Here is a 17,177-nt window from a genome sequence, read left to right as displayed (position 1 = left end):
ATGTGGCCAGATGTCCAAGTAAGCTAATGCTAACCATATACGGTTGGGTGTTTCTGTTTTGCAGGCATAACTAGCCAGTCTCATGGAGAATTTGAAGACACGATTTGATTTCCCCAACCCAGTCATACAAGCCCAGGTACAATTAAGAATAACTTGAAAAGTTTTTTTTTTTTTCATAATAAACAATATTTTATCTGGCTTTATGTGTGTAAAGAATTTTGTTTTTGTATATGCACAACATAGACAGATTATTTATTGAAGCAATAGTGCTACAGAAACTACAAAAGTATTTCATCACATATCAAGAGAAAAAAGAGGGGAAAAAAGCATGTAAATATCAGATATTAGTATACAATAGGGCTCTAGTCATTTTGTCGATTAATTGGATGATTTCCTTGGTCTCTTATATTAGTCAACTAATAATTTTATTATAAATACATAATAAATATGTCTGTGTAATCCCTCAGTCGTCCAGGTCTGATCAATAGTAAAAGCCAAAAGTAAAATCTGTCAACTGGACAAAAACTTGTAAACTTCTAAACTGAAACTGGAAATAGCTTTTGTTAACAGTTTCTGTATGTAGGCTAGGTCTATTGAGCTACACTAAGTGTGCACTGTGCCTGAGTCATACTTAGCATATTCATACACATACATTCAAACAGTGGATGTTTTTCACACTACTGGCAATCTGGCTAGCTCTTGTTCTCTTTGTTTCCTTTGATTGCTTTGAGTCTGAGGGCCGAGACCTAGTCTGAAGACCTAGACCTAGCTTATATACAGAAACTGTAAACAAAAGCTGTTTCCAGTTTGTTTAGTTAGCTTCTCCCTTCAGATAGATATAAGGCAATGTCCACCTGCAATCTTAACAGAACTGAAGAAGCGGCTTGGATGAGCAGCGAAACGTCTTTACTCCTACAACTTTTTGTCCAGTTGACAGATTTTACTTTTGGCTTTTACATAATACAGCAGGGCAAAAAAGGATTTGGTCAGTCAATTCTGCAAGTTCTTCCACTTAAAAAGATGAGAGAGGACTGTAATTTTCAGGTACTTCAACTATGAGACAGAATGAGAAAAAAAATCCAGAAAATCACATTGCAGATTTTTAAAGAATTTATTTGCAAATTATGGTGGAAAATAAGTATTTGGTCAATAACAACAGTTCATCTCAGTACTTTGTTATATACCCTTTGTTGGCAATGACAGAGGTCAAACGTTTTCTGTAAGCCTCCAAAAGGTTTTCACCGACTGCTCCTAGTAGCTTGGCCCATTCCTCCATGCAGATCTTCTCTAGAGCAGTGATGTTTTGGGGCTGTCGTTGGGCAACACAGACTTTCAACTCCCTCCAAAGATTTTCTATGGGATTGAGATCTGGAGACTAGCTAGCCATTCCAGGACCTTGACATGCTTCTTACAAAACCACTCCTTCGTTGCCTGGGCGGTGTATTTGGGATCATTGTCATACTGAAAGACCCGGCCATGTTTTGTCTTCAATGCCCTTGCAAAATCTCACGATACATGGCCCCATTCATTCTTTCCTTTACATAGATCATTTGTCCTGGTCCCTTTGCAGAAAAACAGCCCTAAAGCATGATGTTTCCATCCCCATGCTTTACAGCAGGTGTGGTGTTCTTTGGATGCAACTCAGCATTCTTTCTCCTCCATATACCACAAGTTGAGTTTTTACCAAAGTTCTATTTTGGTTTAATCTGGCCATATGACATTCTCCAATCTTCTTCTGGATCATCCAAATGCTCTCTAGCAAACTTCAGATGGGACTGGACATGTACTGGCTTAAGCAGGGGGACACGTCTGGCACTGCAGGATTTGAGTCTCTGGCAGCGTAGTGTGTTACTGATGGTAGCCTTGGTTACTTTGGTCCCAGCTCTCTGCAGGTTATTCACTAGGTCCCTCGTGTTGTTCTGGGATTTTTGCTCACCGTTCTTGTGATCATTTTGACCCCACGTGGTGAGATCTTGCGTGGAAGGAGATTATCAGTGGTCTTGTATGTCTTCCATTTTCTAATAATTGCTCACACAGTTGATTTCTTCACACCAAGCTGCTTACCTATTGCAGATTCAGTTTTCCCAGCCTGGTGCAGGTCTACAATTTTGTTTCTGGTGCCCTTTGACAGCTCTTTGGTCTTGGCCATAGTGGAGTTTGGAGTCTGTTTGAGGTTGTGGACAGGTGTCTTTTATACTGATAACAAGTTCAAACAGGTGCCATTAATACAAGTAACAAGTGGAGGACAAAAGAAAAAAGTTACAGGTCTGTGAGAGCCAGAAATCTTGCTTGTTTGTAGGTGACGAAATACTTATTTTACCGAAGAATTTACCATTTAATTCATAAAAAATCCTACATTGTGATTTCCCTGATTCTTTCTCTCATAGTTGAAGTGTACCTCTCTCATCTTTTTAAGTGGCACAATTGGTAGCTGACTAAATACTTTTTTGAACCACTGTAAATACAATGCAAGGATTTCTATGGGACAACAGCAGAAAGGAGGTCATTGATTGAGTTAGTTGAAGAATTCAAATTTTTTGATAGATTAATGATGATGATTCACAAGTTTAATCTGTCTTTTTTATAAATATATGCAGTATTTGGGTCAGATACAAAGAAATACTTTATAGTTTTGAAAGCTTTTCCCTTTTTAATAATATGCCTTAGTATGCAGTGTGTTGCTTCCCATTTATTCCCATTTATTTTGTGTGCTTATTATGTAATTGTATGTTTTTGTTGTAGAATGTGCGAAATCTAGTTGCTGCCGTACTAAAAGAAAAAGGGCAGAATGAACAGATCAATCAATCCTCCAATCAGGTAAGTTGTTTTAAGTAAGAAGATAAATGTTAGTATTCATATATTTCTTTAAATTCAAGCACACTATGGCCTGTTGTATACCGTCTGACCAGGGCCCAGCGTTGGAGACCCTGTGGCAGCAGTGCTCCGGTGAAAATGACCTTGTGCGGACTGTGTGCTGTGAGGCCCTGGTCCTGTTGGTAGAACAGGGACATGCAGACCTGCAGTATGTGCTCAACGGAGTCCTCAACCTCCTGCCCTCTGCCAGGTGCACAAACACTACAGTGTACCTTACATACAGTGGCTTGCAAAAGTATTCATCCCCCTGGAACTTTTTCACATATTGTCACATCACAACCACAAATTTAAATACATTTTCTTAGCATTTTATATGAATGAGCAACACAAAATGGCACACAAGTGTGAAGTGGAAGTGAATATTTTACAAGATTTCCAAAATTTTTTAAAATAAAAAACCTAAAAGTGCAGCATCCAAAAGTATTTAGCCCCCTTCTTCTTGAATGCAACCAATTGCTTTTAGAAGTTGCCTGATGATTTTAGAAAGATTGAATGTTGACCTAATGACTAAAAAGAGTCCACCTGTGTGTAATCTTGTCTCAGTATAAATGCACCTGTGCTGTGGAGGCCACAGAAGTTTGTTAAGAGCGTGTTGGGGAGCAAACCACAAAATGAAGTCAAAGGAGCACACCAAACAGGTCAGAGAAAAAGTTGTGGTGAAGGCTTGGATCTAAAAAGATTTCCCAAGTGTTGAACCTCTCAAGGAGCACTGTTCAACTTACACAACTTGCACAACTTAAACCTACCCAGACATGGCCATCCACCAAAACGTACAGAATGAACAAGAAGAGCACTCATCAGAGATGCAGCCAGGAGGCCCATGGTGACTCTGGAAGAGTTGCAGAGATCCACAGCTCAGGTGGGGGAATGTGTTCACAGGACAACTATTAGTCACTACACAAATCTGGTATTTATGGAAGAGTGGCAAGAAGAAAGCCATTGTTGAAAACCATCCAGAAGATTCCTTTACAGTCCGCTGGAAGTCATTTGGGGGAAACACAGCAAGCATGTGGCAGAAGGTGCTCTGATCTGATGTGATCAAAATCGAAGTTTTTGGCCTAAAAGTAAAACGCTACGTGTGGAAGAAAACTAACATAACACTGCACATCACTCTGAACACGCCAACCCCACAGTCAAACACAGTGATGGCAGCATCATGCAGTGAGGGGCTTTTCTTCAGCTGGAACAGGGAAGCTGGTCAGAGTTGATGTGAAGATGGATGGAGCTAAATACAAGGCAATCTTGGAAGAAAACCTTTTGGAGTCTGCAAAAGACTTGAAAGAGGTTCACCTTCCAGCAGGACAACAATCCTAAACATAAAGCCATGGCGACAATAGAATGGTTAAAGCAAAACATATTCATGTGTTAGAATGGCCCAGTCAATGACCGGACCTAAATACAATTGAGAATCTATGGCAAGATCTGAAAGCTGCAGGTCACAAATGGTCTCCATCAAATCTGACAGAGCTTGAACTGTTTCCCAGGGAGAATGTGCAAAAATTTCAGTCTGTAGGTGTGCAAAGCTGGTGTAGACATACCCCAAAAGACTTGCAGCAAAAGGCGGTTCCACAAAGTATTGACTTAGGGGGCTGAATACTTTTGCACGCTGCACTTTTCAGTTTTGTATTTTTATTTTAAATCTGAAATTATGTATAATGTACTTTCTACTTCACACGTACCATTTACAGTTCACATAAAATGCAAATTAAAAAATATTTAAATTTGTGCTTGTGACTTGACAAAATTTGAAAAAGTTCCAGGGGGATGAATACTTTTGCAAGCCACTGTATACGCAGATAATGCATTGCCAGCCTTTGTATCAATTTTAAATACATGTTTTTAATCTTTATTCTGCATTCATGTCTAGTTGAAAAATGTGCTTCTCTTTGGTCTCAGAAATGTCCAAGGGCTGATAAAGGTGATTGGACAGTTGTTGCAAATACAAGCAGACCAGAGAGACCCCAGTAAACCATTCATCTGTCCGTACTCTATCAGGTCAGTCCCATAGTAATGTGTTTTCATACTAATAAACATATCACTTTCAGAATATGCACGTGAGTCACTTTTAGCCACAAGCTAAATCCAAATACATTTATCATTGGTATTACATTTTACTTTGATGTTTTGTACAGTGCAGATATTGATCACAGAGCAGGCTTTTGTCTGGACTCTAGTCTTGTCTGTTTGTTTGTATAGCCGTAGTAACAGTAGTGCTGCTGTGTTAGACTGGCTGGTTGAATACAGTGAGCCCCCCCCCCCTCTCCTCTTGTCCTCCTACTAGCTCAGACCGCCACCTCTGCCAGGATCCCAGGGCCTCCTTAATCAGTTCCAGCGGGTGATAAAAAAGCCTAAGCCCCTCCTGCCTGCTCCCTCTCTCTTTGGACCTCTGATACTCTTACCTCTTTTTTTTCTTGGACCCGTCTTATACTACGTGTCTCTGTTCCCTTTCGCGTCTCTCCTTCCTTCCCATTGTCCCTTCCCTTCTCATTCCATCTTCATCTGTGTCTGGGTGTCTGTGGTTGTCTGGCGGAGTGCCCCTCCCTGAAGGGAAGATGAATGTGCAGGGGGCAGCGGGGTGGCGGCGTTGGCCTGGCAGCCTGGCCCTTCATTGGCTCCTCCGGCCCGGGCACTGCTGGGTAACTGTAAGTGCTGCGGGATTAATGGAGGGTGCACACTGGTGCCCATTGTTGACCGTCTGCTCAGCACTGCCCTGTGCAATCTGCTGCGAAGAGCACATCGACTTTAGCCCTCAGCGGGATCAGGGCCGGACCATGGCTGTGGCCAGTCTGTCTCACTGTCTCTTCAAAACACAACATGGACTTGAGGCTTAACATTGAGCTGTAGGCACTGCTCCAGCTTGTATTCTTTGTGATGACTCAAGTTACAGTTCTACAGTAAAAACAAGACTTTGAATCCTTGTATCCAATTTGGCTTTTACAAAATGTAATTAAGCAAAGAGAGGTGTCTTGCTCACGACTTTTCAGTCTGTGGCTGAACAAAGCAAAATGGATTCATATGGACTGCATGGTTAATACAGTCAGCATAATGTTTAAAGTTCTATGGAATGGGCAAATTTTAGAGTTGTGTAGATACTTAAAGGGGACACATTATGTAATTTGAAGTTGTTTTTTATTATTATTATTATGATTATATTATTTTTATGTATTATATTATTTTGTATTATCATTGTATTATTATTATTATTATTATTATTATTATTATTGAGGTTAAGTGTTGAGTGAAAATGTCCATTTTCAGCTATCCCATATCTCCATCCACTGCTCTGTACTTGGAATTATTCAAAAAGTCTGTCTCCGGATCCTACATGCTGGGTTCAAAAAGGTCACGTCAATCAATATTGTTCTTCACATTGAACAAAATGTAAAATAATAATTTATATATGTTATAGTTTATGAATAAATATCTCCACCCTCCAAAAAAAATGATAAAACCGTATTTGTGTAATAGTGTATAGAATTGTATGGTTCAGGCAAAATTCCACCTGGCCCATTGGTGAACTTGGAGTTGAACAATAAGGAAACTGGCTCTGTCTGCACTTCCTGCCTCCTTCTTTGTCGGTTGGCCTGGACGTGGGGAAGGTCTGGGGGATCTGATGGATGAGAGGTGCTGAGGAGCTGAGGGGGAACCTGAGGAGAGGGGACGAGATGGTCAGACAGATTACAGCTTCAGCAGACAAAGGGGAGGGGGTTAGTTTAGGTCTAGGCCACTGCACAGGCACTGATATATTAGCCTCTGTAGCTTCCTTCTCACATGTTTGGTGATGGATAGATACTTTTGCTAAGTATAACTGCAGGAACGTTTTAGGTGACCCCAACTTGATCAGAGTGGAAGCCAAATAGCACCTCACCTTGGATTTGACCCCAGTGTTTGTTTACTAATGGCTCAGCAAATTAGCAAAGTTGATGGTCATGGTTCTTGCCTTGTGTTTACACTGAGCGGACAGGGTGGTCAACACAACCAATAGGTCTAAGAAGGGATACATTTGTTATAAAGGACAGTTTTAAAGGATCTTCCAAAAATCTAGAGGATGTTACAAAAAATCCAGCAGGTAGTAATACGTTTTTCAAAAGACCATTTTTCCAGTAATATTTATATTAAAAACAGTATTGACACTGATTTGAACTACATTACTACTTATGTATTGATCACATAGGGTGCATTCACACTTGCCCAATCATTACATCAAAATCTAACTAAAACTAAAATGACTAAACCAGGAACTAAAAGTGGATTACACCAGGACTAAACCAGAACTAGAAAAGGACCAAAGCAAGTCTTAATTTGGATTTAAACTGGGCTAATAACTATGGCAGAAAATGGACAAGTGTAAATGCACCGAAATATACATTATGACATCTCTTCAGGTATTGTTTTGAACTAACAGAACTATTTAAAGATCTCAAAGAAATATTAAAGAAACTATCTGGTGAAATTTACACTTTCATGTATGTATCAAGTCTTTTGCTTGGTAGCAAAATTTTGTTTGGCATCAGTTCCTGTGATGCACCAATGCTAAAATTTCAAATAGGAGTATCTGTATCAATGCATCCCTAGAAGTTCTTAAAACCTCACAGGGCATTGTTTTCATATCACAACTTAACTATGTTCTTTTTTGTTCTTGATAACTGCTACTACATATCTACTTATCCTTTGTTTCTTTTAATTTTTCCTTTAATAAAATCATTAAACTATGATTTTTTTCTCTTCATGGACATGTAGCAAGGCATCTTTTAGGAATGTAGAATTTGACTGCCCACAAAAATAGCATGCGCGCAAAGATTAAAACTCTGATGGTTAATAAGGCTCTTTCCACTATGTTCAAAAACCTATACCAGCCCCAAGGTGAACTCTAACCCTCATCTATATTTATGTCCACTTCCTGAATATGGGTTTGAATTGTGACTGTGGATCCTGGTGTGAACATGGCCTTTGCTCTGTCCCTGTTGTGTTGCAGGAGTAGCCCACATCCATACATCACAGCTCTGGAGAACCGTGAGGACTGTTGGGCCGCTCTGCTTGTGGAGATTGATGACTTCATACGACGAGCCGTTGACAGGCGAGTACAGCCGCGGCAACGAAAGCCTTGAACCCACCTTCCAACCACTCCCTCCTGCTCAGCATGAATCTTAAACGCCATCTGCAAAGAGTGCAGCCTGACATATAACTCACTCAAGTAATTGAATGTACAGGCAGAAGCAGAAGAGCACGTGAGAAATGAGGTTACTCTGCAAGGACCATATGAGTTGGGAGCTGTTATTGCTGTTATTAATGGGAAAACTACATTCAACACTGAGATATGTGTTGTCTGGAATGTTCCACAGTATGGCATTGAACTTATCTATCTCAATACAGAAACGGGTAATGCCACCTGACCAAGTTACAGGCCATATCTGTGGAGAGGGCAACCCAATCACAGTAAAAATGAATAGTGTTTATATTGCCAAAACCACCATGAAAAACAAATGCAAGATAGATAGTACATTTTGTTTAGTTTAATGCCTCACATCGGAACATTCCAAGTAAAACAATAACATCTCCAGGTGACGGATCCCCCTCCAATAAAGTTACTTATTTCACCATTTAATTGACAACAAAAATGGTTGACTGTTTCAGATTAACAAATAATTGCGTAATTATAACATTGTATTGATTAGAGACAAGCAGACTATGTTATACAGTAGTCTTGTCCATATTTCTTATATTTCTTGGGCCTCCCTGTTGTTGGATTGGTTCTATATGAAATTAAAATTAAAGTGAAACTACTTATACATATCTGACTTATATCTGTATTCTAATTAAAGTATCTTTATTTTGTTTTAGAAATGAGCCAGCTTACATCACCATGCTGGTCCCTTTTCTGCGCTACCTGTACTGTGAGCCCCAGAGGCTTTCCCAGCAAGCACATCTGCGACACAATCTTCTTCGGGTTCTCCTTCCTGTGAGCCCAGCTGTCGAATTCTCTGAGAATAAAGATGAACAGAGCAACTCCTCAGTGTCTGACAGCCTCCTGCAGTGTCTGTGCCAGCTGGTCGTACACATGCAGGTAAGAGGTTACACAGTATAGGGTAGGGTCCAATGGCTTTATTTAACTGTAAGTGTATGTGCCCTCAAGGCTCCTTCCATACATATGGAAGGGACTAATGTTACTAATAGAACTCCGAATAGAACATCAATAACTTTATGTTACCGGCAAGATGCATCAAAAGTCCATATGTGCCTGATAACCTGCTGGGTTACTATGGGTAAATTCAATTATCACTGTATTAGGGATGTAACGATATGCAAATTCCAATATTTAGTAGATATTCTGGAGCAGAATTGAAGAAAGGCAACTTTTAAAAAGCCTTGGCATGCCTTTGGTACTATACTACTGTCATATACCAAAATATTAAGATAAATCATGGATAAGGATACCACAAAATTTCAGGTATTGTTTTATATATATATATATATATATATATATATATATATATATATATATATATATATATATATATATTTTTTTTTTTTTTTATTACTTTCTTCAAAGTCAGAAGTTTACGTACATTTCATTAGTATTTGGTACCATTGCCTTTAAACTGTATGACTTGGGTCAAACGTTTTTGATATCTTTCCAAAAACTTCTCATAATAGTTGGCAGGAATTTTGGCCCATTCATTCTGACAGAAGTGGTGTAACTGAGCCAAGTTTGTAGGCCACCTTGCTCACACAAGCCCTTTCAGGTCTGCACATACATTTTCAATAGGATTGAGATCAGCGCTTTGTCATGACCTTTCCAAAACAATGACTTTGTTACGTTTAAGCCACTTTGTAACCAGTCTGGCAGTATGCTTCAGGTCATTGTCCATTTGGAAGACCCATTTGCTTTAACTGCCTGGCTGATGTCTTCAGATGTTGCTTTAGTATTTGCACATACTGTTCTTTCCTCATGATGCCATCTATTTTGTGCACCAGTCCCTCCTGCAGCAAAACAGCCCCACAGCATGATGCTGCCACCCCTGTATTTCACAGTTTGAATGGTGTTCTCATGCTTTCAAGCTTCCCGCTATTTCTTCCAAACATAACAGTGCTCGTTAAGGCCAAACAGTTCAATTTTAGTTTTGTCAGACCACCGGACATCATGTCTCCAAAAATTAAGGTATTTATTCCTGTGTGCATTTGTAAACTGTAATCTGGCTTTTTAATGTTTCTTTTGGAGACATGGCTTCTTCCTGGCAGATTGGCAGCCCATGTGGATACAGTACTCATTTCACTGTGAATAAAGATTACCACCTTTAGCCAGCATCTTCACAAGATCTTTTCTTTTGTTCTTGGGTGGATATGCAGATTTTGAACCAAAGCACATTCTTTCTGGGACACAGAAACTGTCTCCTTCCTGAGCGGTATGATGGCTGGACATTCCCATGGTGATTATACTTGCATATAATTGTTTGAATAGATGTACGTGGCACCTTCAGGCATCTGGAAATTGCACCTAAAGATAAATCAAACTTGTGCAAGTCCATAATTCTCTCTCTGGTATCTTGGCTGATTTCTTATGACTTTGCCATGATGGTACACAAAGAAGCGCCTTCAAATACATACAGAGGTGTCTCTCTAATTAATTCAAATGTTATCAATAAACCTATTAGAAGCTTCCAAAGACATGACATCATCATCTGGATTTTCTCAAATTTGAGTTTTCCCAAATTGTATATGGAGGCATAGTAGGCATAGTAATCTTACGGTATGTAAACTTCTGACTTTGAAGAAAGGATTGAAAAATTATATTGACATTGACATTATCTGACATTTAGCAGATAGAAATAATTTTGGTAAACCTCATTGACCTAAAACAAAGAAAAGTTTTGTCTGATTTCATGACAGACAGAGAGGGAAAAAAAAGCATACGGGTCTTTTTATATAGCGTATGTAAACTTCTGGTTTCAACTGTGTGTGTGTGTACTGATGATTCCAGTATCTGACTGTATCTATAGAATGCATTATAAGTGTTAATATTAAAGGATTGTTTTTACTGTCTATACCTCACACACAGTAAAATTGTAGTATCGTGTGTATTTGAGCACAGATAGACAGCGTGGAAGCAGTGCTGGAGCTGCAGGCCTTCGTCAGCGCTCTTCTTCTGGGTCTGGTTGGGATATCAGAGCGCTGGGAGGCAGAGAGAAATGCACTGCTGCTACAGCTGCTGTGTGCCTGCCACCGCTGCCTCCAGTTACATGGAGACTGCAGACCCATGCTCCAGCTTATACAACAGCTGCTGTCTGCATGTCAACAGGTATTAGAGTATTAAGTTTCATACATTTTATCCATTACAAAAAATGCACTCTTGTCAAGTATCATGTCATTCTGTTTGACTTTTGACTTTTGTTGTGTACAATTCTAGTGTTGATTATTAAGTTGCTTGTTACCATTTTTACAGCTGTTTCCTTAGTAGTATTTAGACCATTCTTATTGTTAGACTAGATGCCATTTGGACTAGATATGCCCTTTTGCACAAAATGCAGTTCAGCATGGGTCCATACAGTTTATGTAAAGCAAACCCATTAATAATGAATGACAGTCTAATAAACTTCCTGTTTCTCATAGCACACATGGTTGTTGCTAAGACTAAAATACAAACAATGTATGACTGAAAACTTTCAACAAATCCATACATTCAATATAAATAATTTCGTAAATATAGGCTACATATACGGAGGACAGATGAAATAGTAACTAAAGCTTGCAAAAACATGTTTGCAGTGTTTTTGATCATTTTGCGACAGTTACGCTTTTGCGTTGTAGGAGGTGCCAGTGGATGAGCTGATGATGGGAGTGGCACTGCTTCTGTTGGAGGCTCCGGCCGCTCAGCTGAGCAGCTTCCTCAGCCTGGGTAAGTATCTATAGGGACCCACTGTAGGCTACATACTGTACATTATATTCATCAAACTCATGTCAGAGTCTTACACAGGCATGCAATTACTCCTGTTTCAACCTGCTACTACAGGTTCTCCAAACTTTTAATTACATGCAGCTGCTGTACATAGGACTATCAGTACCAATCTATATTGCTAGAATGTTTTAATGTCAGTCACTACATAATCATAAATCTCAAGTTGTTTCATTGCCATAATTAGGCTCAGAAATTTGATCATGGATGCATCGTATATATTTGTTTGACAGTAGGATGAACCAACTACATTACACATACCACAATCAACCACCAGGAAAAAAATATTTACTTAAAATTTTTGGCCCATGGCAAGATGGGGCAAGGGTGCCACAAGAAGTAGTACAAAATTTGTAGGTTTACATTTGATATAAGACTTTGAGGATCAATGGTACAATATTTGCCAATGAATACATATATACAGGCATTCTTTTCTTACTCTTGACCTGCATACTTCTAGTGTTTGCTACAATAAATTGGAAAAAAGATATAATCCACCAATTCCTATGCTAGTTGTCAATTTTTTTTAAGAACAACCTGTAACTTATTCATTATAAATTATTGATGATTGAACTATACTTGCTTATCTGGATTTTGCTTCCCTCTGTAAGATGCCAGCCAAGACCAGAGGCTTTTCCTGTACTTTGCCCAGCTAGGTTATTGCTAATTTAAAATAAGATTAATAATAATTACATTTTATAAAGTTTTTGTAATTTTCCCTGTACAGCTTTATCCCTATCCCCGGAGCATTCAGAGTTCTGTCCATGGTTGGGTCCGGTCCTGGTTCTTCCTGTGCTGCAGCTTCAGTCCTGTCTTGGCCTCACTGAACCTTTGGCTGAGCGGCACACACACAAACTCAACCAGCAACTATCCAACCGCCTGCTCCACAACATCAGCAGGCCCACACAAGCGCCCACACAGGTCTCTGATTTTCCCACACCCTCTATCTTGGAGTTTACATTGTAATCACTCGTTAAATCATGCTTTGTTTTATGTTGTTAGCATGTGTTCTGTCTCTTACAACAAATCATTATGGTATGACAAGACTGTGAATGTAAAAAGTTAGCCACAGACACATTTTTATATTGCCGTTATGTTCATCAAATGTGTCAGAATGGTCTTTATGGCATATTGGAGTTCTTGTAATACATAAAATTGCTCAAAAGTTGTTGTTTCGCCCTCTTAACACATGTCAGCTTTTGAGTCTTACTCAAAATTTTGTGACAAACTTGCAGAACATATGCAAAATTTACTTTAATGAGCTTTTAACAATGTTATGAGTTGTATTTTAAGTTCACACAAGTTTGAGCAATAATCTTATGGTGTACTGCCTTTGACTTCTTTCTTTTTTTCTTTCTTTATTCTTTATTTGTCAGGGACCATGTAAAAATTAATTAATCTTACAAAAGAAAAGATCATTTATACCAGATTTAGCTACTGCTACTTTCCTCTGCTGTCCCTAGGTAAACAGGTGAACAGGTGAACACACATTAAAAATACACAATTCATTACAATTACATTATAAGACAGTTCATCATTATCATTAGCAGTTAAATACACTAAAATGTCCCCTTGTCCAATATAGTATGCTTCCTATAGTCCATGCCAATATAAAAAAATCATTATGTGCAATGTATACAGAACAGTACAAATTAACTAGACTAATGTGGACACATTTAATTATCTAAAATGTGCTTTTTCAAATTTCTAGTAAAATTATTCAAATTTACAGACAATTTCAGACTGTCTGGAAGCTGACTGCACTGTCTGTTTAAAAAGAAAAGGCTGCCTGAGCAAAGGCTTAAGATCTGGTTATTAAAGTTCAATGTTCACCTTTCCCCAATCTCCGCCTCCATCTCTGTAAGTCATTGCAGTTATTTGAAAATGAATACCCCCTCCCCAGTACCTGAAGAAAAAAAAAATCTTCTTTAAACTAGTATCAGTGATATTCTTGAAGGAGCAGTGGCCTGGGCACATTCATTCTAATGCAGCCTTGCCATGTTTTCATTATTCAGTTAAGAAAATATATCTTCATTTTCACTTTGATAATCTAGGCTTTTTCCTCCCCAGCGTGTTGGTCAGGTGGTTTTGCCCCTCACCTCCTGGTTCAGTGAGCTCAGTGTGGCCCTCTGGACTCTGCAGACAGTGGCATCTGATCCTGAGGCTGCATGTGATTGGCTGCTGTCTGTTTCTTCAGCCCTGTCCTCCTGCCTGTCTCTACGCTCCTCCTTCACCCTCATCGTGAGCTACCTCCTGGTCTCCGGCCAAGAAGAGGTCTGCCAGCTGGCTTTGAACGCTGTCCAAAGCATAGCTTCAGCTGATCCCTCTCAGGTACACCATATGATAGGATTATAATGGTTTAACTTGGTATAAAAATATTTAGAATGTTGTAATCTCTTGAGTGCATCATCTCTACTTGCTCACACGACTTAAAAGAGAACTATGTAACTTTGCCTGTTACTTTTCACAGTACAATGTTAAATTTATCTAACTTTCATTTATTCAATTATGAGTGTTTATATTATTCAATAATACTTTTAAAAACATACATTCTTACTGTTTGACTGATGGCATCTCCTGCTAGTCTGTTTGGAGATAGATACATTTAATCTCATACTGCAGAACATTCCAGGCAACAAAATCTCCATGGAGATGACGAGGTGGCAGGCCCTCTACTAGAAAACTTACATAGTGCACTTTTAAACTTAAAGTGAAAATATGAAGATGCTAAATATCAAGCTATTATACAATTTTATGATTCTAAACCATATTCTTACTCTTGTAATTTGTACTTATAGTGCTTAGTGCTCAATGAGATGGAATAAAACTCCTCTACCTTACTCCAATAGTAGTTTATTTCTGTATTGTAGGTGTAGCAGTTTTAATGTTTTCTTAGTGCTGTGTGAGAAATACAGTGAGGGTTAAGTGTATTTGTTGGATTCAGTCCTACATTCTGTCAGTATCGTATTGGTTGATATAATATAATTGCTGATTTGGCCCTCCAAGCACATTGGTGGAGCAAACATGGCTGCAAAAGTCACTGTGTCACCCTGACCGCTAATTTGTCCACCGCAGACAATGACAAGACAGGACTTGTGCGGCTTATTATTTTGTCAAATTTTGCAATGGATAAATCAATAGTTTGCTTGGTCTTAGCAACTAAACAGACACACAGTCACTTTTTCTCCATTACTTAAGAAACAATTGAATGAAGTAAACATTTTAGATAGAACAAGGAAATTCTTAAACAGTTATTAGACAGTTCTAAAATAATTTATGAAGAAATTTTTAAAAATCTGGTTCTGGTCATAACTTTTTATACAACACAGTGTTCAGTAGAATTTGAGGATTACTGTGTAAATGTCTAAACCAGGGGTGTCGAACTCATTTTGGTCTGGGGGCCACATATGACTTAATTTGATCTCAAGGGTCCCAGACCTATGAGCGGCAGCTGCAGCAGCGGTGCAGCAGAGCAGTGTGGCTAAGCATTGCGCATGCGTTGCGTGGCGTCGGAAAGAAATTCAAATTTTTATTATTATTATTTTTTAAATTCTACAATTAGCAAAAATAAAAATGGGCGCAACTAAATGGTATATTTATCTACATTTTTTATGAGCCTTAAAAATTATGATTTATAAAAAAAAAAAAAAATCACAAAAAAAATTCAATTTTTACTGACTGTATTTTTATTACAAATCAGCTGAGGGCCGGATCAAGTCTGTAGGCAGGCCTCGGCCCCTGGGCCGCATGATTGACACCCCTGGTCTAAGCTATAGTTTGTGGGGTTATATACTGAGGACCAGACTGCATTGGGACAGCTGACCTATGGGACAGCAAATAATCTATGCCTCTGTAAGACGATGTGAAATATCACACAGAGCTATAAGTGTCTCATTACCAGAGCTCGTTAGACGCGTGCACTATTCCCCCCTCACGCTTAATTGCTTTGATGCCGAGGTAGAAGGTTACTGGCATATGTGAATCTACAGAATGTCTTGATGTAGTGGCCCATACTAAGCTTACCACTAGGAGCCCTTTTAGTTTAAAGTCTACATTTCTTTCTGATGTTATAGAATTGTGTCTTGTTATTGAATGTATCGTCAAGTTTTACAGTGTGTCCTTTTTATACAGGATCAAAGCTTTTTTTTGGACAGTATCTCCAAATGGAGCTAGTGAAACAAAATACACTTTTTCAATAATAATGTCATTGGTACAATTGATTTCATGGCTTCAAAAGCCCTGAAGCAGTATGCAGTCCATTTATAAACACCATTTTCACAAAATATTTATACAGAATCTCACCATTTTTCAACTATTTAGTAAAATTTCTGGCTCCTTGTGGTCGTTGTGTTTAGCATTGTACATCTTAGAATTCTTAAAAGTCAGCTGCTTGCTATGGTGAAATTACACTATGAAGAGGTGGTGCCACTCAGTTCTGATTTCTATTTTTAGTTCATTTTGATTATTATTGCAGTTTACAATAACCTAAATGTACAATAATAATCTATGTATGTTGTATTGTATTACTAAGTAACAGAATAAACATAAGCATATCTTCTTTAAGTTAAACAGGTGCAAAAATGCTTTCTTATGATCCAATGCCTGAATCAGTAATATCCTGCGCACTTTGCACATTCCTATTTTTTCAATCCAAGTGTAGACTATGTGTCAAGGGTCACAAACCTGAAGGAGACTTGGTGTGTGGCCCCTCCCCCTTCCGCTCAGGTGAAAGGAGGTGGTGACCAGCTGCTTCATGTTAATTAAAGCCCACATATGTCCATGGAGCGTGACTGCTTTATATGTTTGACCTCAGCACTCACATATGATTAAGTATTAACCCTGCATTGTCCTTCACTCCTCTCTCCTGCTCGGGCCCGTGAAGACTTAATTGACCATCTCCTGCAGAAGACGTGAGAGACGGACAAAGGACAAAGTGTAACCTGGATACTGATGTTGTGTGATGTCCTTATTCATATGGGGTTTTAGGATTATGAGATGATAATATGGGACATGTAGAACTACAAAAATGCCAATTTTTTTGTAGAGATTGACCAATATGGGTTTTTTCATGGGCGATGCCAATGACCGGTAAACTCAGATGATATTCTTGGGCCGATCCGTATTTGATTGTGTATTTATGTGCGTTGTGTGTGTTTGATTATTTTCCCCCAAATTCTTGTTTAAATTTACTCCAAACTCCCCCACATCCCTTTTACCATATACCTTAAAGAGAGCAGTGTAGTCACATATTGTACAATTATCTCTTCGCACTAAAGTTTTAAAGTAAAGGCAATATATTGGCTTGGTTGGTTATCACTTACCAGTAGCTTACTCAGAGTGTTATTTTGTTTTT

At 38.7% G+C, this 17,177-nt stretch overlaps 2 protein-coding genes across 2 annotated transcripts in view; both read left to right on the top strand.

Annotated features, from left to right (window-relative positions):
- The window catches only part of adam19a (ADAM metallopeptidase domain 19a), a 281,413-nt gene that overhangs the window by 245,748 nt on the left and 18,488 nt on the right, over window positions 1-17,177 (top strand). The window lies entirely within an intron of this gene.
- The window catches only part of focad (focadhesin), a 32,846-nt gene that overhangs the window by 3,308 nt on the left and 12,361 nt on the right, over window positions 1-17,177 (top strand). The window contains exons 2-11 of the mRNA XM_055229037.1: window positions 65-136; window positions 2,743-2,817; window positions 2,910-3,064; window positions 4,771-4,869; window positions 7,850-7,951; window positions 8,716-8,938; window positions 10,964-11,170; window positions 11,680-11,767; window positions 12,552-12,745; window positions 13,895-14,155. Coding sequence (XP_055085012.1) covers window positions 83-136; window positions 2,743-2,817; window positions 2,910-3,064; window positions 4,771-4,869; window positions 7,850-7,951; window positions 8,716-8,938; window positions 10,964-11,170; window positions 11,680-11,767; window positions 12,552-12,745; window positions 13,895-14,155 — 1,458 coding nt within the window. The 5' untranslated portion in view covers window positions 65-82. The remainder of the gene's footprint in view (window positions 1-64; window positions 137-2,742; window positions 2,818-2,909; window positions 3,065-4,770; window positions 4,870-7,849; window positions 7,952-8,715; window positions 8,939-10,963; window positions 11,171-11,679; window positions 11,768-12,551; window positions 12,746-13,894; window positions 14,156-17,177) is intronic.

This window comes from Periophthalmus magnuspinnatus, chromosome 18, assembly GCF_009829125.3.
Source record: "Periophthalmus magnuspinnatus isolate fPerMag1 chromosome 18, fPerMag1.2.pri, whole genome shotgun sequence".
In the NCBI taxonomy this organism is placed as follows: domain Eukaryota; kingdom Metazoa; phylum Chordata; class Actinopteri; order Gobiiformes; family Gobiidae; genus Periophthalmus; species Periophthalmus magnuspinnatus.
The sequence above is the reverse complement of the archived record's forward strand: the minus strand, read 5'-3'. Positions and strand labels throughout refer to the sequence as shown.